The following is a 22,033-nucleotide window of genomic DNA, read 5'->3' as shown; positions in this document are numbered from 1 at the left end:
TGACAAGAGAGGCCTGCTGGGCTGCTGCTGAGAGCTGGAACCAGAGTGAGGTGAGCAGCCTGGAGGAGGGGGTCCCCATGACTCCCACAATAGACACTTCCTAACATGTGAAATGCTGCGCTCACAGCAGGAGAAAGAGAAGCATACATGTGATGTGGGGCCTGCCACATCAGCTTGAGCCCAGTGCTTGTGCGTGCGTGCGTGCGTGCGTGCGTGCGTGTGTGTGTGTGTGTTGGGCAGCTGTCTCAGGGGCAGTCATTAACTGAGCGCCTATTACGTGCTAGGTCCTGTATCAAACAAGAGCGTGCTTCACCCACATGAATGAGGCCATTTTGTAGAAAAGGAGCCCAAGGTCGAGATCTACATTCAGGCCCAGGCCGCCAGCAGAGCCCCCTGTTGTGACCACTGGGAGGCCCCGACTCAAATACTATTAACACAGGTCAACACGGCACTCCGGCACTCCGGGGACTCAGAGACGTCCTGCAGAGGGCTCAGCATGTGACCTGGGGTCCCGGAGAGGGAGGCGGAGGCACACTGGGACTGGTCCCTGGGGCCAGGCGGCCTCTAGCTGGGCCCATAATGCCGGCAGGTGGCAGCTCTGCCTGGGTCCTGCCCTAAGGCAGGGCAGCTTCTTTCTTCGTGGTGCTCAGCTCAGAGAGGTTGATTAACTGACTCCAGGCCACACAGCTAAAGCCAGCCCTGTCATTTCCAAGACCCTTCTCCTTCCTCGGCTGGCCCCACCTCTCTCCTTACTGCTGCTCTCTGCCTTCCATGCGATGACTCACCCAAGAGGCCAACCGCTCTTCCTTCTGCTTTCTGGGCAAAATGTTTTGGTTCTCAAGACGGGGTGTGGGCAGAGCCCAGACCACAGGGGCTGCTGGGCTGTGTCAAGTCCCCTGGGAAGACAGTGTTTGCTCGCTAAACTCCCACCAGACTCCAGAGGCAACCCCAAGACAAATGTCAGCTGCCTCCCCAATGGGGTCAGCCTCCAAAGGCGCCTCCCCCCGACCGCTTGGGAGGCCTTAAAACTGATGGAGGCCCGGAGCTGACAAACGCTCCCACACTGTCGCTGTTTGCTTTCTCTTACTTGTCTTCTTCACACCAGGGAAGGCCGGGCCCTGCCACTCAGAGGAGAAAACCTCCCAAGTAGCAAAGATGAAGCTGTCAGTGCCCCGGGGGCCTGGGGCCCTCTGAGCAGGGTGAGGGGCTGGGTCCCGCCCCCTCCGTTGGCACCTACCTCCGGGCCGCCTCCTGCCTGTCACACAGGGTGGGGGAGGGGAGGCCTCTTTCCCTTCCTCCCGCACCAGGCCCCCACCCCCTCCCCGTGAGCTCTGGCATAGGTTCCCTCTGCACAGAGCCAGTGATGGCAGCTCCTTTCACACCCCAGAGAGAAGAAAGCGGTGAGGCGCTCCCTGGCCCTTTGTTGGGGACTCGGTTCCCAGCCTTTGATCTGCAGGGCTCACGGGCTGGGCCCCACGGGAGGGGCGGCCATAATGCGGGCATTGTGACCCTGCACACCAGGCCACTGTGGGCGTCCCCGCCAGGCCCCAGCACCTGAAGCCCTGAATGCCTACTTGTCAGGAAGAGAACTATGGTATCTGGAGGCAAAGCCCCCTCCCCCAGCTAACTGGAGACACAATGGGGGAGGGGTGGGGGAGGCCAGGGCTTTTGTGTTTGCTCAGAGGGCCCTGGAAGTAGCTGGGGCAGCGGCCTGGAAACTTTGGGAATTCTACAGAGAGGCAGGGTGAGGGCCTGGGTCCTGACAAATCGGCCTATTTAAGATTTCATTGCCCCAAAAAAATGACGGCTTTGGAGGGGAGACACACACACACAACCCATCACGGCCTCCGACTCATCTTTTCTCTGAAGCGAGCCTTGTACATCCAGGGAATGAGGCTTATTCCTCAAGCCCATGGTCCTGGCTGGCAGAGAGAGAGAGAGAGCGCGCGCGAGAGAGATCCCAAGAATCCCAGATCAAACATGTAAAAAAAACCACTTCCCCAGCCCTGGTCACCTCCCCTCTTGTGTGAAGTTTCTTAATGACTCTGAGACCCGGGTAACCACAGTCCCCACCCCCAGCGGGTTGTGCCAGGATGAAAGGAATATATGTCAAGCACCTGGAATGTGCCAGGCATTTGGTAAGTGGTGGCTTTTCAGATGATTATCCAGCTGCCCTTGACCACTCACACCCCTAGCCAGGCCCCAGGACCATGGCAAAGCCCTCCTGTGGGGACAGGCTCCCTCACGCCCAACGCCTCTCCTGGGTCCTTACTACATCAGGGTCATCGCAACACTGCTCTCCCAGGGGCAGGATAAATGTCATCGTCTCCATTTCACAGAGGGGAAGACTGAGGCCGGGAGTCCTCGCAGTCTGGAAAGGAGTGTCCCCAGTAAGGAAGGGCACTGCTGTGGCCAGCTTAGATTGACAGTAGCCAGAGGCTGGAGGGGAAATGTCTGGTCTCAGATGGGTCTTGGACTAAGGGAGGAGAGGGAAGGACCACTCCTCAGCTGCCCCGCAGTGAAATCACGGCTGTCTCCTAGGAGTGGCCAGGGGTGAGGGGGTGAGCGGGGAGGTGGAAAGTGTGGGAAAGCTGGGCAGTGCACCAGCTTGGGGACTTGGGAGCCTGGCTCCATTCGCCAAGTGCCCTCAGTCCTCGTTTCCCTCACCCGTGAAATGGGAACGACGGTGCCTCCGCTGTGGCCCAGTATCCAGCCACCCAGCCTTCCCTTGCTACCAGCCACTTTGCAACTCCGAAGCAATTTCAGTTCCTCAAATGCTGCACCCTCCTGCTCTCCACCCCTCACCCCAAAACCCTCCCAAAGATCCTCCCCTTTGCTTTGGGGACAGGCTGCCTTTCCTGTTTACTCAGCTAACTCATAGGCATCCTAGAGGTCCCAGCAGATACTGCTTCCCCCAGGGAGCCTTCCCTGATTTCCCCGTCCAGGTAAAGCCCCCCGGTGGTGGGGAACCAACGTCCTTGGACTTCCCCACTCGGAGCACTTGTACACAGATGAGTCATCAGCTATTGATTGTGACTTCCTCACCTGACCGTGCTCGCCAGAAGGCAGGGGTGGGTCAGCTTTGGTCAGGGATAGACCTGCAGCACTTCGCAAGGTGCCTGGACAGGGTCTCAGCACGCCCTTGCTGGAGTAACACCACAAAAGCAATCCAAAGAGGGTCATTTCCTCCCCTCTCGGCGCCCTCTGGGACAACACCCGGGAGACAAGGGTGGTCCTTGGTTCAGGAATGAATCCTTCTGCCTCTGCTTTCTAATTTGACAAAAGCATGTACTGTATTACTTTAGCTGGAAATCTGGAGCTACGCCTCTTAGAGTAAGCCCTGCACTGAACAAACTTCTGGGTCTACCCTTGTTCCTGGCTCTAGGCCCAGCGATGAAGGATGGAGTCCCTGCCACGGCCCAGCCTGCTGGCATCCTGGACCTCGGCCTGGATCCCCCACCCCGCCCCGTGAGGTGAGCCCGTGGGCCACCTGAGCAGGAAGCTGGGCTCCAGGAAGGGTGCGGCCACAGGGCGACCAGGCACCGCTGGGAGGGCAGGGTTCCTTCAGCTGTCATTTCTACTCCGCCTCCTTCCAGCTCCTGGGTGGAATGAGTAAGTGATGAGCGAGCCAGGGAGGGGGAGACCTGGCAGGCAGCAGGCTGGGGCAGCACCCCGTCTGTGTCTGCGGTGGCTGTGGTTAAGCTCATGTCTCCAGAGAAACACGAAGGGGCGATGAAGACTGCAGCAGCCCTGCCTCTCTCTGCAGAAGAGGCCCGGGAAGGGGAAGACCTCTCTCTCTCTCTCTCTCTCTCTCTCTCTTTCTCTTTCTCTCTTTCTCTGCAGGGGAGGCCCGGGAAGGGGCAGAACCTCTCTCTCTCTTTCTCTCTTCTCTTCTCTTCTCTTCTCTTCTCTTCTCTTCTCTTCTCTTCTCTTCTCTTCTCTTCTCTTTTCTCTCTCTCTCGCTCTCTCTCTGCAGGGGAGGCCCAGGAAGGGGCAGAACCTCGCTGGAGGCTGCCCCTCTGCTTTGTGCTCTGAGGGCAGCTCCAACTCCAGTCAAGCAAGGAGAGGGGCAAAAGGTCCTCAATCCAGGGAATCCTTTCCCGGCCCTGCACCCTCTGTGGGTGCTGGTCGCCCTGGCCTCGGGGTACAGATGCCATCCATCTAACACACATGTTTGAGTGCCTACTGTATACCAGGCACCATTCCAGTTACTGGAGATAGAACAACCAACAAAAAGTTCCTACTTTTAGGGAACTTTTGTTTCAGACAGTAACTGAACCGTCTTTCACGATAAAAAATGCCTTATTATGGAGCTATTTTTCTATCTAGACGGAGGTCGCACTGAGAGAAAGAACGAATCCGACTCTAGCTTCTCCAGGGGGCCTCTTACCGAGCCTGACGCTCACTACTGCTAACTTTCCAGACACCAGAAAACGGCCCCAAAAGGGTTGGTCCCCAAATCCAACCTTTCCTTGGTGCACAGGCCCTGGCGGTATCTACAGACACGGAGCCCGGAGCAGTAGCTCCCCCGAATCTGACCACACGTGCAAAAGAGTGGCCTCACGTTTCCAGGTGATTTCAGAGGGAAATCCACCACGGACGGTTTTTCCATTCAGTGGCGGCGGGTGCAATAAGGCCGCTTCTGGTAGCAGATCCAGGAGACATGAACGTGGCAGGCACGAGGGAAAGATCAAAACCACGGATCAGAGATGCGGACCAGACAAGCACAGAGGGGGCCCCCGGGGGGAATCCCAGAGTGGGGAGCAGGTTACCAAGACACAGGCCAGTGGGGAAGAGTGAGGTTGAACGTGCGCACATTTGCACAGGCCTGCATCCGAAGCAACAGTCCCGGCACATCTCTGTGGCCGGTAGCGTTATCATCAAGGCCCCGGGCAGCTCGAGATCGGTGGTCCTTACCCAGCGTGTACGTGGGGCCCGAGACGCCGCGGTCCTCGCTGACGCCCAGGAAAGGAGAGACCACTTGCTTCACCAGCTCCTCCAGCTGCAAACACCCCTCGCTGGGGCCTGTGGGCTCATGAACACTCTGGAAACAAACATCCAAGAGGGGCAAAGGTCAGTCGCGTCGCCAAGGCCAGCGGGCCCTCTGGCCACGTCCAAGGCAGTGACCCCAGCAGGCAGGTCCCTGTGGCTGGAACTTAGGGAACCGAGGCCGGCAGCCCGAGCCACGTGTCACGGGTCCCCGTGATCAGAATGGTGTGTGGAGGTGCCATGGCGCCTCTCCCCCGGGTCGCACCAATGCAGCTTGGACGGACGGTCCCCACCCCGGCTCCGAGGTTGAGGATTGGCCCCAACCAAAGGAATCCCACCCCCATGGTCACACTCAGCACGCGGGCTCTTTCTAGAAGCAGCTGACACCATCAAAGCACAGAGGCCTCCCACCAACCAGAGGAAGGTGACAGTCTCGTCATCTCCCTCTACAGACGAGGAAATGAAGGCCCAGGGAGCTTAAGCAAGTTGCCCAGGAGAACACAGCCGGTCCATGGCAAAAACCCAAGAATGGGTCCTACCGGTTTGGCTCAGTGGATAGAGCGTGGGCCTGCGGACTAAAGGGTCCCAGTTCGATTCCGGTCAAGGGCACATGCCTGGGTTGCAGGCTCGATCCCCAGTAGGGGGCGTGTAGGAGGCAGCGATCAATGATTCTCTCTCATCGTTGATGTTTCTAACTCTCTCTCCCTCTCCCTTCCTCTCTGACATCAATAAAACAAAAACAGAAAGTACAGGAATGGAACCCAGGCTGTCTGGCTCCGAGTATATCTTCCTGCCACTTGTGAACAGGCTAGAAAAGAAAGGGGGACCGAATATGAAAAAGTCCAGAGCAGGAGAAGAAAGGGAGTCACAGTGGAACGAGATGCGTGTTGAGTCCCAAGATGAAGAGGCGGTTCCAAAAGCCCAGCATGACTGGCGTCCTCAGAGCCCAGGCCAGAGCAAACACCAGCTGAAACAATGACCACAGACGCCAGATCCGGAAAGGAGCCAGAAGTGACCAAGGTTTTCTAGAAAACCAGCAGACTCCTAGGGGACCCAGCTGATCCCTGGGCCCAGGGGCTGCCGGGGAGCAGAGAGGCAAGGACCATGGGTGCCGTGCTCAGCCCACGGGCCGTCCTGTCAAATTCTCAAAGTGGATTGGATTTTAAATCACCCTCCCACCCGGCAAAGCCCAGTGCAAAATGAAAACGCAGGGTCCCTTGTTCAAAAATAATTAAGAATTTCAAGATGGTGCCCAGATGGTGTGGCTCCGTGATTGAGCATCTTCCCACGCACCAGGTGGTCTCTGGTTTCAGTCCCAGTCAGGGCATGTGTCTGGGTTGTGAGCTTGATCACCAGCAGTGGGGCGTGCAGGAGGCAGCCAATTAAACCTTTGAGTGCCAACCAATATCCTAGGAACTGTGCTAAAATTGCCAAGGCGTTTTTGCTGATTTTACAGCAGTTTAGGAAAAAAATTATGAATCGCAAGTAAATGAAGTTACATACTCAAAAACTTAATGAACCCTTTACTGCATTGACATATTTAGCAATATCATCATCACTAATAAAAGCAGACTTAGAACTGGACGCCATTTCGAAGCTTTGATAGCGCTCCCGGGACTTTTGGCGAAAGACAGGAGGAGCCCGATCGCGCTCCCCCGCACTCAAGGGGTTAATGCTCTCAAATCAATAAAAACCTATTTAAAAAACAAGCAAAACAGTCTTCTGGGCTAACCCCAGAGAGCCAGCCCAGCCCAGCCCCGAAGGGCCGAGCGGAGCCCTAAGGGCTGAAGCAAGTCCCGAAGGGACAACCCTAGTGCTAAGAGCGCAGCCTAGTCCCAGAGGGCTGAGCCAAGTCCTGAAGGGCAGAGACCAGCCCCCAGGGGCCTAGCATAGCCCCAAGGGGTGGCGTCGAGGCCTGAGGAGGTAAAGCTAGTCCCTGACAGGTGACCCTAGCCCCGAAGGGCCCAACCTAGCCCGGGAGCCTTGAGCCTAGACCTGAAGGGCAGAGCCAAGCCCCTCAGAGGCCTGACACGGTCTCCCTTCTGGCTGCTGTCTTTTTAGGGAGCCCACCTGCCCCGGGAACCTTCCAGGAGCCCTGGTCTGGCTTGAGCTAGGTCTCGGTGGGTTCTTGCTGCTACTTGTAACCCCTGACTCCCTGACAGAACAGGGGAGGAGGGGAGAGTGCACCCTGCCTGAATGACCGGACTGCGTCTCCCTCCCACCGGGACCCCAGCACAGAGCTCAGCGCCACGGACCTCGGAGATGCTCAGCGGGTTGTCCAGCAAAAGGAAAATGAGCTAAGGGACATGAACGACTAAAGGACACTACACTAAGCTAAGGCGCTCTGGTCATTCGGTTCCTTCCTTCCCCCTTATCCACAGCGACAGTCTCTTTCCTTCTTTTCTTCCCTCGGCCTTGGGGTTGCATCTCCCCCGGGGCCTCACCTGCAGGATGAGCAGCATCTGGACGATGGATGGGGGCAGCTGGGACGGGCCCAGCAGCAGCAGGTCGCCCAGCTTCACCTTCAGCAGGACCAGGTCACGGAAGCCCAGCAGGGAGATCTGGCGGATGGTCAGCTCCTGGCCCTGGGGGAGGGAAGGGGCAGTGTCAGGAGGGGAGAGATCCCTGGACCTGCCACCAGCCACAGGGGGTTGTCAAAGAGGCAGGATTTGGCCGCCATCCTTCAGAACAAAAGCTTTGCTTAACATAAGGTGCGGCTGGACCCGCCTAAATAACCCACAGGTGATACAAGATGCATATCCTGGGGGCCATGCTGTCCCGGTGCCCCATGAGGGTCAGAAAGAAGGAAGAGAGAGGCAGATGGGAAGATGGGAGAAACAAAAGCAAAGATCACCACCTCCTTCCCACATTCAAGGCTGCTTCCTCCACTTCATCCATTAACTATTTGAGCACCAGTCGCATGCCAGGCGAAGGAGGAAAGCATGGGACCTGTTAGATCAGCGGTTCTCAACCTGTGGGTCGCCACCCCTTTGGCGGTCGAAAGACCCTTTCACTGGGGTCTCCTAAGACCATCCTGCATATCAGATAGATATTTACATTACAATTCATAACAGTAGCAACATTACAGTTATGAAGTAGCAACGAAAATAATTTTATGGTTGGGTCACAACATGAGGAACTGTATTTAAAGGGCCAGAAGGTTGAGAACAACTGTGTTAGATTCATATAAATGCAAGTAACTCAGGAAGAAAAAGAACTGGGGGAGTAGGAGGAAGGGACTTGTTCAGCCACATGGGGTGGGGACAGAGAAAGAAAATAACAGCTAACAATTCTAAGAACTGACACTAAGCTCTGACCATGGCTAGGCATGATTCTAGATATTCTTGATGTAGATTGAACGCCTGTGACCACCCTTTGAGAGAGGTACTATTATAAAACCCACTTTAAGGTGAAAAATCCTAAACCCCGTACAGCTGTATGGCAAACCTAAACTTCTTTAAAAATATATTTTTATTGATTTCAGAGAGGAAGGGAGAGGGAGAGAGAAATAGAAACATCAATGATTAGAGAGAATCATCGATTGGCTGGCTCCTGCACGACCCCACAATGGGGATGGAGCCTGCAACCTGGGCATGTGCCCTGACCGGGAATCAAACCGTGACTTCCTGATTCATAGGTTGATGCTCAACCACTGAGCCACGCCGGCCAGACTAAACCTAAACTATTTGATTTTGGAGCTCCCGAAGTTTGCCAAAACAGAAAGGGAAAGAAGGGCCCATGTTCCAGGCTCTCCTTTGCACATATGTAGACAGAACACTCCAAAAAGCAATTGCTCCCAGTAGAGACAAAGATATCATTCAAGTATCCCCTGCCAATAGCACATGGGTTCCCACCCTTCAAGACTACCAAGGCTTGAGAAAGTTTAGCATTTCTTATAAGTCCTTAGGAAGGTTTTACAGAAACATGGGCAAGAGTGGTGTGGCCATCCCTGCATCTCTACCCTCCAGTCCCAACACAGATACACACACATAACGCCACCCAAGCCTTCCAGGCCCAGTTCCACCACCCTCTGGACTGCCTTCCCTGACCGCCTCACTGACAGTGGTCCACCCCCTCCCCAATCTTTTCCAAGGTCCTGTAGTTTCTGTGTTTTGCATCATGCCCCAGCACTTGGCACTGACCACTTATCTGGTAGGTATCTGCCCTCACTTTATCTCCTAGAGCCCTTTCAGTTTACAAAAGGGAAAACCGAAGGCACAGAAGGCGCTCAGAAACACAGCTGTCCAATGAGAAGTAGGTCTCACAGAGACACCTCAACACACAAGGAGTTGTGAGAAGGATCCAGCTGGACTCACAGACACCTCAGGGGGTGTTACTACTGGTAGGGAGCACCCCTAAGTCAGGGGCGTCTGGACCAGCAGCACTTGGAAATTAGGGAGAAGTGGACAGGAGCAAAACCAATTGTTGCTAGAACTTACAATCTTTCAAGACAAGTGGGGGGTACCAGCCTCAGACCTGCACAACTGGGCTCCTCTAGGCCCCCTGGCACCTGTGTCAGGACAACGCCCACCCAGATCCCACACGCCCCATCCTAACCCCATCTGGCCACCCTCACCTGGGATTTTCACGCCCAAATGGTCCTAAGAGAGACCCAGGACGGCAAACCCCCTGCAGTGGGGTGGCCAAGTTATATGTGAATAATTCTCTAGTCTATGTTTCAGACCTTGCGTTGTTTATGTTGATCTGAATTCCAGATTTAACTCAGCATCCTGTATTTTCATTGGCTAGATCTGCCCACCCTATCTCACAGGACTGCCTTCTTAAGACCCACTGCTGGCCGAGGAGTGACCACAGCAGGGAAGGGAGACGCTTCTGAACACGGTGTGTGGGGGAGGGGGACTGAGCTGTCCACATCAATGCTCTCAGTCCTCTCTCAGGGGAGCAGGATGAGCTGGGAATGGGGGGAGGAGAGCTGTGGGCTGCAGGCTAGGGGTTTCCACCACAATCGTCAGGGGCAGGCCCAGAATGGGAGATGGACTAAACAGGCATAACCTCCCAATTTTTAAACATTTGACAAATAGTTCAAAGAATTCCAGGTTCCTTTAAAACAGCACTCAGAGCTAACAAAGCACGTGGCTCATTACGTCTGGCACCAGGCATTTCCCACCATGGCTAACGGCGGGGTGGTGGCTGCGCCCATTAGCCCGAGGAGACAGGACCCTGAACCCGGGGGGCAGGAGTGGGGCAGCGTGCATGGCAGCGCAGGGGTGTGACTCCTGGGTCCACCCGCCTTAGGGGGTGTCCGTGCTGACCTGGCACTGACCAGCCCTGCAGCAGGGTGGAGGGAAATAAGTGGGAGAATGAGCTGAGGTCACAGAAGGAGGCACCTCTGCTCTTTCTGCCTAAATTCCAACCTTAGCAGGAGACGAAATGGAGCTACGTTCTGAGAAGTGAGATGGGTTTGCCCAAACCCCACGAGACCCCGAGTCGGGGTTCCTTCTGCCACGTGGTCTTCAGGAACTCTTTGTGGAGGGCAAGGAACACCACTCCTTTCCCACAATCTGGGAGCAACAGGGAAGTTGCTTAAAAATCGGGCTTCAGAGAAAGGGGTGGGGGAGGGAAACAAAAGGAAGAGTAAAAAGCAGGCCACTCCAGGAATATTCGGACATTCTCCAAACCAAGAGGGCGACGTGGGCCTATGAATCGCTCCCTCTGCGGGGCCTCCTCTTTGCTGGAGGTGAGATGCTAAGGATGGAACCAAGCACCCTGCAGAGACCTCCCAGTCCTTAGCCAACTCAGGCTCCCGACCTCCTGTCCTCCCCCATCTCCAGGAGGCTGCAAGTGGCAAAGGCCGAGCTGAGGCTGTTCCAGCGAGACTGACCTGAACGGGGTAAAATATGGCCTGCAGGGTGGGGAGGGTCTCAGTGAAGAAGTGGTCCCAGACTTCAGCCAGAACCTCAATGCGATTTTCACCTACATGGGGGCGAGAAGGCGGGAGGGGGAAGAAAGAAAAGAACTTGTCATTACTTGCAGGAGAGGCCAGAAGACAGTTCCATCCATTAGAGCATGGGGAGAGGGGGGCGCAGGGGACGAAGGCCCCTCACCTACATTTGATCTGTAAGGTGTTACTACAGTAACCACGGGGTTGGATGGAAAGACTCAACTGGAAATATGCAACTATGCCTTCTGGCCCCAACCCAGAAAAGGGAGCTGAATTTTGAAAATCGTATAACAATTGTTATTATCACGAGAATGGTTACAACATTATCAGTCGCTGTGCTAAATACTCATCCATGAGACATCTCATAAGTAGACTCTATTACCCTATGATACAGGCTCAGAGAGGTCAAGTACCTGGCTCCAAGTCACACAGCAAAAAGGCAGAGTTGGGATTCCAGAACCGTGCTCTTGAGCAACATAAACTGGGCAAACCCTGTCCTCGTTTATATATTGCTTTGGTTGTTTTTCGATTGCTAAGACAATGGCTTTTTATTCTGGATTTGAGCTGTCAGTTGAGGGAGGTGGAAAGAGGGCCGAGAAACTGTCACCTCCACCCACGGCTTTTCAGCATTTCGGTCACTTGTGGGACACAGGACCCGTATCCCGAGGCAGGGCCTACTCTCACCCCTGGGATCAGGGAGCCTGAGCCATGGCCATGCACCACCCTCCCGGCTAGATGACAGAGGTCACCCAGTGCCACCGAAGGCTGTGTGAGGAACTTTGCACCTGCAGGAAAGGCGGGCGGCGCGACTGAGAGGGGCCTGCACGGTGGCTGCTGTTTAATGACCCAGATAACAGAGCTGATTGGGCACTGTCTGTGCTCATCTGAGGCAGAGAAACTGGGTCAACCAAGATTAGACACTGAGAGCTGCGTTTGGCCCAACACCGCCAGTTGCACTGAACTGATACAGAGCTCCATGTAGTACGTTCCACCTATTAGTTTAATGGACAATAAAAGCAGTGGCTGGGAGAGAACAGAGCAAGGGCATGACTGGCGGCTAGCAGGGCCGAAGGCATGCAGATCTGGAAAGGTCAGAGCGAGATGTACGTGAGGAAAATGCAAACTCCCCTTTCCCTCGCACAGTGCTAATTACACTTTGTTGGGATCGCTTATGCTTGTTTTACTTCTCTGACTCCACCAGGACGGGAGTGAGTGCCTGGGCTCTTTCTGTCCTGCTCACCATTATATTTCTAGTGCTTAGCATGATAAATCAATTTCTAGACATCTTGGAATGAATGAATGAATGAATGGCAAGTGTTAAGTGTACAGGGTTGTGGGATTGTTTTTGTTGTTGTTTTTATACGCTTTTATTGATTTTTCAGAGAGAGAGGAAGGGAGAGGGATGGAGAGATAGAAACATCGGTGAGAGAGAAACATCATCGATCGGCTGCCTCCTGCATGCACCCCTACTGGGGATCAAGCCTGCAACCTGGACAGATGCCCTGACCAGGAATCGAACCCTGACCTCCTGGTTCATAGGTCGATGCTCAACCACGAGCCATGCCAGCCAGGCGGTTGTGGTTTGTTGTTTTTGCAAACACTAGGGCTGGTGAGTGGAGGGAGGTTACCATTTAACCCAGATATGGGACAGGATAGAACAGGACTTCATGATTAGCTCCAACACTCTCCTTTGCTTAAGGAAAACCTCCATAATGTGGGCCTCTTGGCCAGGGGGAGTTTGTTTCCCTCTGTGTCGTCATCGTCTTCTATATTCCCCTCAGCCTCTAGCCCTCACTCTGTGGGTTTTATTTCAGCCCCTCCCACTCACCAGGTCCCTTCGCGCTCAGGGCCTTTGCAGGGGCCAGTCCCTTTGCCCAGACTGTTCTTTCCCTCCGCTCTCTGCCTAACCTACATCTGTTTATCTTTGTAGTTTCAGCTCCAACATATATTTTTTATTGATTTCAGAGAGGGAGGGAGAGGGAGATAGAAACATCAACGATGAGAGAGAAGCATTGATAGGCTGCCTCCTGCACACACCCCTCACTAGGGATCGAGCCCGCAACCTAGGCATGTGCCCTGGACCACGGGAAAGTGGTCAAATCCTCTTACTATGGATGGCACGATATTCTTAGTCCTTAGCCTAGCTGCAGTTTTACATTTGGTGATGATTGGATTAATATCTGTCTCCACTACCAGGCCATGAGTGCCACAAGGCCTGTAATCCTAGGATGGTTTTGTGCACCCCTGTGTCCCCAGCACCTAGGAGAGAACCTGGTCTACAGAAGATAATCAATACATGTTTGACTCAGTCCATCAGCATCCTCTTTCCAAATGCAGGCTATGCTAGTTCTCTGCAGGAACGAGTCAGCCCGGCACCTAAAACCAGGGTGAACCCCCACACCCAGATGAATGTGCCTCCAAGGAGAAGAGGCTGTTCCAGCTCCTCACTGACAGCCCTTAGGCCAGTGATGGCGAACCTATGACACGCGTGTCAGAGGTGACACGCGAACTCATTTTTTGGTTGATTTTTCTTTGTTAAATGGCACTTACATATATAAAATAAATATCAAAAATATAAGTCTTTGTTTACTATGCTTGCAAATATCAAAAAATTTCTATATGTGACATGGCACCAGAGTTAAGTTAGGGTCTTTCAAAATGCTGACACGCCGAGCTCAAAAGGTTCGCCATCACTGCCTTAGGCTAAGCCTTCGGTACACGGACAAGCAGAGGCCCCCCTGCCCTGAAGGAAGGGAGGTGGATCCTGCAGTCGATGCAGGACCTGCCGATGCCTGTCTGTTCCCCTTCCCCACCCAGATGGAACGGAATGCTCGTGGGCACGTGAGGCCATCCCTCAGCCCCGCAGCCGGAAGGCGCCTGTCCCGGGAGCCTGGGCCTAATTGCTGGCTGCAGACTCCAGAGAGGAATGGAGGCTTTGGAACGTGTTCAGAAAACAACCTCAGACAGACACACGGTAGCCCCGGGGAAGCAAGAGTTCAAGGAAGGAGGTGGCGTCACCTCCAGAATCAGCTCCCAAGTCAAGGACCTAGCTCCCTGCAGAGTCCTCCCTGGATGGAAGGTTCTAGATGACTCTCTTAGAAAACTCTCCTCTAATGCACCATGAGAGTTTAGATCACCAGAGGTCTGGAGGATAGGTACGGGAAACGTCTTCCAAGTCAAGGTCACTAAAGCTCAGAAGGGACGGCTGCGAGTCACGTGGCACATCCCTCGACAGAACGCCCCGCGGACAGGAGCTACCTCTGCCCTTTCTGCGGCCAGGAGGCGGCGTGGACGTATATTAGCAAAAAGGTCAATACAGTGCCGTTTGTTCAGCGACAGGAAGGGTCCTCTCAGTCTTTTCCAAACTCTATTTCAGAGCAAGAGAGTCCTCTTCCCCAAACAAAATCTTGCTTGGAGCCGTCATGCATAACATAGAGCAGAGACATTCTGGCTGAAGGGATGAAACCCTTAACGGTTCCCCTCAGGCCCCTCCGCTGTGCAGAGAGGACCCTGGCACCCAGACCCTGGACCAGGGGGCCACAGAGAAACCACCCGGGCCCCAAACTCGCCGGCCCACGCTGGGGCCACGGCCCAGAAGCCCGGATGACCTGCTCACCCGTCTAGCTCCATTCTGAGGCTTCACTCTGGATGCATCTGTTGAGCATCACTTGGGCAAGAGACATTCCCCTTTCCTTTTTAAAAAAATATATTTTTATTGCTTTCAGAGAGGAAGGGAGAGGGAGATAGAAACATCCATGATGAGAGAGAAGCACTGATAGGCTGCCTCCTGCACGCCCCTCACTAGGGATCGAGCCCGCAACCCGGGCATGTGCCCTTGACCATAATCGAACCCGGGACCTTTTCAGTCCGCAGGCCGCGGCTCCATCCACTGAGCCACACTGGCCAGGGTCCCCTTTCCTTTTTTTTTTTTTTAAAAAAAATATATATTTTATTGATTTTTTACAGAGAGGAAGGGAGAGAGATAGAGAGCTAGAAACATCGATCAGCTGCCTCCTGCACATCTCCCACCGGGATGTGCCTGCAACCCAGGTACATGCCCTTGACCGGAATCGAACCTGGGACCTTTCAGTCTGCAGGCCGACGCTCTATCCACTGAGCCAAACCGGTTTTGGCATCCCCTTTCCTTTTTAAGGGCACTCAGATCTCTGGTTTTGCTCAGCGTCCTTTTCATAGAGCTGGTATTTGTCCATATTTGCAAGAGCTTGCAAAAATTCCCCAAATGACTTACAGACAAATAATGTGCCCAGAGACCATGCTTCTGTTTCCTTCTTCCCTAGCCTGCCACCTTCCACACACCTGTCCTAGCCTGCCACCTTCCGCACACGTGTCCTAGCCTGCCACCTTCCACACACGTGTCCTAGCCTGCCACCTTCTGCACACGTGTCCTAGCCTGCCACCTTCCGCACACGTGTCCTAGCCTGCCACCTTCTGCACACGTGTCCTAGCCTGCCACCTTCCGCACACGTGTCCTAGCCTGCCACCTTCCACACACGTGTCCTAGCCTGCCACCAAAATGCAAAAGGCCCACTACGTGCTCATCAGAGCCAGTCACTGTAAGCAAGGCCTCGGGTTGGTGGGTATTTGTAAGCGTGAGGAGTCTCAGCATAGATGGATGCAAGGGAAACAAGGCCACAGGTTCAGGCAGCTCTCCGAGAGAGAGAAAGAGAGAGAGGGAGAGAGAGAGAGGCGAGTGTCTAATCTCTGATCTTCGCAGGTTGGTGAGCACTCACTGTGTGCCAGACAACGCCCTCTGCCCTGCCGGCTCTGCATTTCTCTTCCTGCCTTGCCTGACTGGGAGACACTTCCCTGGACGCCAGTCTCTCTCCCAGGGAATAGGAGAAAAATGGGTGACCTAATGCCTGGTAAGTCTGGGTCTAGAAGTAAGTCTGTCCTACAGCCTGAGGACTCAGGCTAGAGCAGGACAAACAAAAGAAGGAGGAACCAGTTTGCGTACCTACTGTGTGCTGGGTATGGTGCTGCGCCGGTGATGCCCTTGATCCTCCCTACCATCCCGACCCCCATTTTATCATGTTAAAGACACTAAAAACCAAGGCTCAGAGAAACTAGAAACTTGCCGAACAGTCACCCACGAACGCAGGGGCAGCTGAAATCAGGATCCACGCCAGTGGGAGCTGATGTAGTCCCAGGTGGAGCTAGTCCCAGGGGTTGCCGATTCTTGCCTTTGGACCCACCTTCCAATCCCATCCTGTCTTGTCCGATGGGCTCTAAACATCTTTTACAGCCAGAAAACGTTCCTTTGCCTATCAAACGAGACCCCCTGAAGTGACTGTCTGCTTAGCCTAATGTTTCCCTAGTGCAGGGGTCCTCAAACTTTTCAAACAGGGGGCCAGTTCACTGTCCCTCAGACCGTTGGAGGGCCGGACTATAGATTTTAAAAAAAAACTATGAACAAATTCCTATGCACACAGCACATATCTTATTTTGAAGTAAAAAAACAAAACGGGAACAAATACAATATTTGTATTTGCATGTGGCCCGCGGGCCGTAGTTGGCGGACCCCTGCCCTAGTGGATAGGCCCCCGGTCACTTATGACAAGAAACAGGACAGAGGCCAATAGGAAATAGCCTGGATCAGACGAGAGAGAACAGCATAACCAAACCTACCGTGTAACTCATCCCATCACAGGGGACCGCTGCACACACCCCGTGAAAACCCCCCTTACACCAGGTCTGCAAAGCGACCTCCCCCCGGTTCCACTTCCCTTTTCGAAGCACAGTGGCAGCTGCCGTGGCACGAGAGGCTGACTCAGGTGGAAATGCTGCCGCCTGGCCGGAGAGGCAGCGGCCGGGGTGAATCCCTCGCATGGGGCCGGCCACATTTGGACAGAAGCGCCTGGGCTGCCCAAACATCAAAGCCCGAGTCCGGGAACCCCGCTCTGCGAGGGCAGCCTCATACTTGCCTTCGCACAGCTTAATCTTCTCCTCCACAAACAGCAGTCCTTTCGCAAGAAGCTGGTTCTGCCAAAAGAGAACAAAGAACACGAGCGCTGAGCTCCTTCGCAGGTGGCAGCCCTCTCCTCCTGCCAGCGTCCTGGGCTCTGGGAGCTCGCCGGGCCTCCAAGGTTAAGGAGCCTTTTGTCCTCACGGAAGGGGAAGGCCGAGGCTCCAGGAGAAGACAGCCCGTCGCAACAGAGTGGGACAAGCGCCAAACCCAACCTCCGCCATGGCCATCCCTCCAACTGCGGAGGCGGCCCGCGGCGAGCCTGGTTGGATTCTATAGACCAGGGGTGGGCAAACTTTTGGACTCGAGGGCCACAATGGGTTCTTAAACTGGACCGGAGGGCCGGAACAAAAGCATGGATGGAGTGTTTGTGTGAACTAATATAAATTCAAAGTAAACATCATTACATAAAAGGGTACGGTCTTTTTTTTTTTTTTTTTTTTTTTTTAGTTTTATTCATTTCATACAGGCCGGATCCGGCCCGCGGGCCGTAGTTTGCCCACGGCTGCTATAGACGGACACTGATATCCAATTCCTTCCAGCCTTTCATCTAAACTCAGAAAAGAGAACCTGGAGGCAATGGGAAATTCAGCAGGAAGAATAGGTTTTTAAAAAAGATAAATTTAGGTTTCTCACGCTGGCATGAAAGACTACACACAAAACCATAAGCAGAAGGATGTGTCCGTCACGTGTCTGCAGGGGAAGGCTGTGGGAAGAGAAAGATTTAGTCCCTTTGCAACTGCAACTAACCACAGTTAAACGTTCTGTGTCTGTTAGAGGGCTCAGGCCCCCCATCTCACCGAATTCGAACCCTCCGGATCATCCTGTCAGCCGGTGCCATTCCCCTGACCTTACTGGTGCGCACAGTGAGGCCTGCCCACGGGAGACGGCGCTGGTCCGCCTGGCTCCAGGAGCTGTGTTCCCTCCACTCTGCTTTGCTGCGCTCCAGCAAGGCTTCCCGCCCGGACCTCTGCCCTCCCTATGAAAGCTATGGCTGGTCCCCTAAGCCACGGAGCAGCCTCTCTGCAAGTCCCAGCAGCTCAGAGAGCAAGAGTGAGCTGCTGCCTCTCCACTCGCCTCATGACCAGGTTATGCAAGGCCTACGCTATGCGGTGGTGTGCCCAGGATGACAAGTATCCTATAACAAAACTTCATGCATTTCTTAGTTCTCTCCTTTATAAAGAGCCCTGTTACAGAGATGATGAGGGCATGGATGGCAGAGAGGAAAGAACTGTGAATCAGGCCAAGGGTTCAAGTCCCAGCTCGGCCACATTCAAGCTCTGTGATCTTGGACTTAATTTCCCTGAGTCTTGAGTTCCTCATCTGGAAAATGGCATCATCTCAGCAATATCATAAAGTTCTGATAAGAATAATCATGCCCTAGCCGGGTTTGCTCAGTGGATAGAGCATCGGCCTGAGGACTGAAGGGTCCCGGGTTCGATTCCAGTCAAGGGCACATGCCCAGGTTGCAGGCTTGATCCTCTGTGTGGGGCATGCAGGAGGCAGCCGATCAATGATTCACTCTCATCAATGATGTTTCTGTCTCTCTCTCCCAAGGCACCAGCCCCACCCCTTCCCCAGCCCGAAGGCTTCAGCACTTTAATGAGACTCTCTTCCTCTCTGAAATCAATAAAAATATTAAAATAATAATAATAATCATTACACACACACACACACACACGTGCGCGCTCTATTTTCCGTCCTTAGTAATCAGTGGTGGGTAGTGATGACCAGAATTGCTCTTAGCCCACCTATCTTCATCCCAGGAGTGGGAAGTAACGGGAGTCTGCAATAAACAGGCCTACATCCGAAACATTAAAATGTTCTCTCAAAGGTACTGTCACATTTGTGACTAATGTAACATAAACCACATTTCACAGGTCCTCGTAACATTCACAAGATAACGGCCTAATTTTAAAAACTGGTCACTAGTTTCCAGATGGCAGATGAAAGCCTAAAATCAAAGTGATTTACAAAGAACTCCACATGATGGGATGGACAGGTCATTAAGGTGAAACCCTAACTGTGTTCTCCACCTTCCTGCCAAGCAAAGGCAAGCCAGCAGCTTCCGGGTCAGAAAGCAAGAAGAGCCCTGAGCACCAGACTTAGACAGTAAAACCGTCCTCAAGTCTGTTGACATTTCCTCCGCGTGATACAAAAATCACATTGTAGCCTAAGGAATAAACTATAACAAACGGCCTGGGTTCTCCTTCCTTTCTTTCCAGTTCTTTCCCCTTCAAGAAGACATCGGGTGGGGGTGGAGGCGGGGAAGGGGGGGCGCGGGGGGGGGGGGGGAGATTTTTTTTTTAAGGAAAAGAAGGTGCTTGTGTCTTGTAGAGAGATAGAAAACATTCTTTTTAAAATCCTCATAACACACAGGATGGGATTTCTGGAACTGGGGTTAAAAGGACCCTCAAAGACATCTAGTCTTTCTCCCCGCTCCTCCTCCCCAGTCCTGTGGTCAAATCCAACGGTCAATGCGGTTTTGATGACAGTTGGGTGGGCCCGCCTTCCAGGGAGCTCAAGCACCTTCCAAACGCATTTGAAAAGTCTGATTCCTGGGAGTTGGCAGATGCTGTTATTTCTCAGTTGAATAAGTGTAGGGTCTCCATCTCCTACGGCTGGAGCACAGGCCACTAGAGAAGGCTTTTGGGTCGGCCTCGCCAGCCCCACTGTCCACGGGACGGAGTCAGCCCCCTCATGCATGCTCACCACCTCGACTGCACCCCCATCTTCCCTCTTCGTGGACTGGCCTGGTTCCTGCCCACCTGGTCTCAGACTGAGCCAATCATCTTCTCTCCTGGGAACCTGCAGTCACCTGACCCCAATGGGTCCTGCATGCCTAAGGGCCCGAGCGAGCTTGGGGCTCAATGCTCTGCCATTGCCACCTACACTTCTTTTTTTTTTTTTTTAAAAAAAATACATTTTATTGATTTTTTTTACAGAGAGGAAGAGAGTGGGATAGAGAGTTAGAAACATTGATCAGCTACCTCCTGCACACTCCCTACTGGGGATGTGCCCGCAACCAAGGTACATGCCCTTGACCAGAATCAAACCTGGGACCCTTCAGTCCACAGGCCAACACTCTATCCACTGAGCCATACCTGTGAGGGCACCACCTACAATCCTAATATTTTTACCTTTGACGTGCTTTATAAGTGACGTCTGATGGGGCAATGGAGCAGGCACGGGGGTTTGGGGCCTCAGCTCACTCATGGGCCTGCCTCCTACCACCTCCACAGAAGGGTTTTTAGGCTCCTGCTCCCCACCTCCTGGAGCCTGGCCCAGGAGGGTCGCCACCACCTTGCCCCATTACTGTCATCCTAGCCCCTAAATGGTGACAGTGTTGTGTGTGTCGCGGGGGGGGGGGTGGGGGGGTGTGGGGGGGGGGGGCTCAGGCACTGGGGCTAAAGGTTCCGGTTGGTGTAGCCCTCCCTGACCTGAGCAGGCAATGGCCTGATGGATGTACTCCACAGCGGCCTCTTGACCCCCCTAATCTATGTACCCAGAGCGCAGCGGTGACAAACTTTTGGGGGTCACCCGTCCAGGGCCCATCAGAAGCAGCCACATTTTCATTTTGCACTGGGCCCTGCAAATGATGACGCCCAAGGACACGCCAACTGGACGTCTGGGGCGCTTAAGGCTGCGAGACCTGAAGAAAGGAAGAAAGAAGGAAAGAAACCCGGCCTTGACTCGGGCCGCGATCTGCACTGTGTTTGTCTTTCTAAGCATCTGTGCTCCCCGGGCCTCACCTCCCAGTGCTCCCAGCCCCTGACAAATGCCGGACTCTGGAGGGGCTGGGTGATGTTTGCCGCAGGCAGCAAGGCTGGGGCTGGATGGCAACGGGGCTGCAGAAGAGCCCGCTTTTCTCCGTCCATTCCCTGCCCCGAGGCACCAGCCACCCCCCTTCCCCAGCCAAAGGCTTCAAGCCAAGAAACAGTTGCATTAAGTAGCAGCCACCTAGGAAATGACTGGGGACTTGGAACTGGGCCGTTGTTACTTGAACTTAGACATGGAATACACAGCACTTTAATGAAGTGGCAGACAAGCCCAGAAACGAAAAGCAGCTGACATCTATTTTCTAAGGCATCGAAAAATGGGCTGCCCACACACAAGAAAATGAGGTTCAGCTAGGAAGAAGGCAAACAACAAAGATGTCTGGGGAAAGACACCCCAAACCATCCCACCACAAGGGGCTTGGGGAGACCCAGCTCCTTCTGGGTAATCACACAGGGTGGGCAGGAGGAGGCAGGGAGGGCAGCAGAGAGGGGAGGGTGGGAGGGTGGGTGGCCCTAGTGCGGGGCTGGTCAAGCAGGCGCCTCCGCAAACCGGCCACAGGGACTCAGGACACCGGGAAACCAACAAGGCTAGGGGGCGGGAGAGTGATGCTACTGCCTGTATCTTTCTGGAAGAAAGAACTTTCCAGACGGTAGGAGTTCTGTAAATGCAAGGGCCCTCCCTCTCGTCTAATGCTTTAGCGGTGGCGATGGCAGTAACAGGAAGAATGACAGAGCTGTGTACTGGTTTTTACTCCTGTCAGCCCGGTAGTAGACCCTATTCATGCATATCTCACCTTTGCCACAATCCTGTTCCCTTTTTTGCAGACGAAGGAACTGAGACTCTGGGAAGCAACTAGCACATGGGAGACTAGAATCTGCACCCTGGTTGGTCTGATGCCAATGCCCATGTTTTCCCTCCAATATATTCCTCTGGTTTATACTTTAGCAATGATAACAAACAACACTAAGGTACGAAGAGCCACCCTCCCTCTGTTGACTGTTCTCTATGTACCACGCACTTTGCATATGGCATCTCACCTACTAGCCTCGTCAACCTTCTGAAGTAAGTACCATGTTTACATCTAGATTACTTCTAAGAAAACGGAGGCCCAGAGAGGTTCAGTGACTTCCCTGCAGTCACACAGCCAATACGTGCTCTAGCAAGGACTGGAATCCAGACCTACCTGGCAAAAGGGCTGGCGCTGTTAGCCTCACACTCTCCTGCCCTGTCAAATGGAGGACTTTCTTAGGTTCTTGCCCACGGGGGGAAGTAGAAGAGACCCATTTCAGGTTCCTAGATGCTGGGGGCAGTTGGCTGGGCAATTTCCAGCCAGGTAACTGGGTTTCCCCCACCTGCCCACAGCTTCCATCCAGCCGGGT

General features: G+C 53.8%; 1 protein-coding gene across 2 annotated transcripts in view; it reads right to left on the bottom strand.

Moving 5' to 3' along the window:
* Positions 1-22,033, bottom strand: part of PRR5L (proline rich 5 like) — a 76,549-nt gene that overhangs the window by 2,550 nt on the left and 51,966 nt on the right. For both annotated transcript variants that reach the window (XM_070427806.1, XM_070427805.1), the window contains exons 5-8: positions 16,834-16,891; positions 10,832-10,923; positions 7,434-7,574; positions 4,918-5,044 (exon numbers count right to left, since the gene is read on the bottom strand). In XM_070427806.1, the coding sequence (XP_070283907.1) occupies positions 4,918-5,044; positions 7,434-7,574; positions 10,832-10,923; positions 16,834-16,891 (418 nt within the window). The remainder of the gene's footprint in view (positions 1-4,917; positions 5,045-7,433; positions 7,575-10,831; positions 10,924-16,833; positions 16,892-22,033) is intronic.

The sequence above is a fragment of the Myotis yumanensis genome, unplaced genomic scaffold (genome assembly GCF_028538775.1).
Source record: "Myotis yumanensis isolate MYYU_CA2020_CCGP unplaced genomic scaffold, mMyoYum1.0.hap1 SCAF_10, whole genome shotgun sequence".
NCBI lineage: Eukaryota > Metazoa > Chordata > Mammalia > Chiroptera > Vespertilionidae > Myotis > Myotis yumanensis.
The sequence above is the reverse complement of the archived record's forward strand: the minus strand, read 5'-3'. Positions and strand labels throughout refer to the sequence as shown.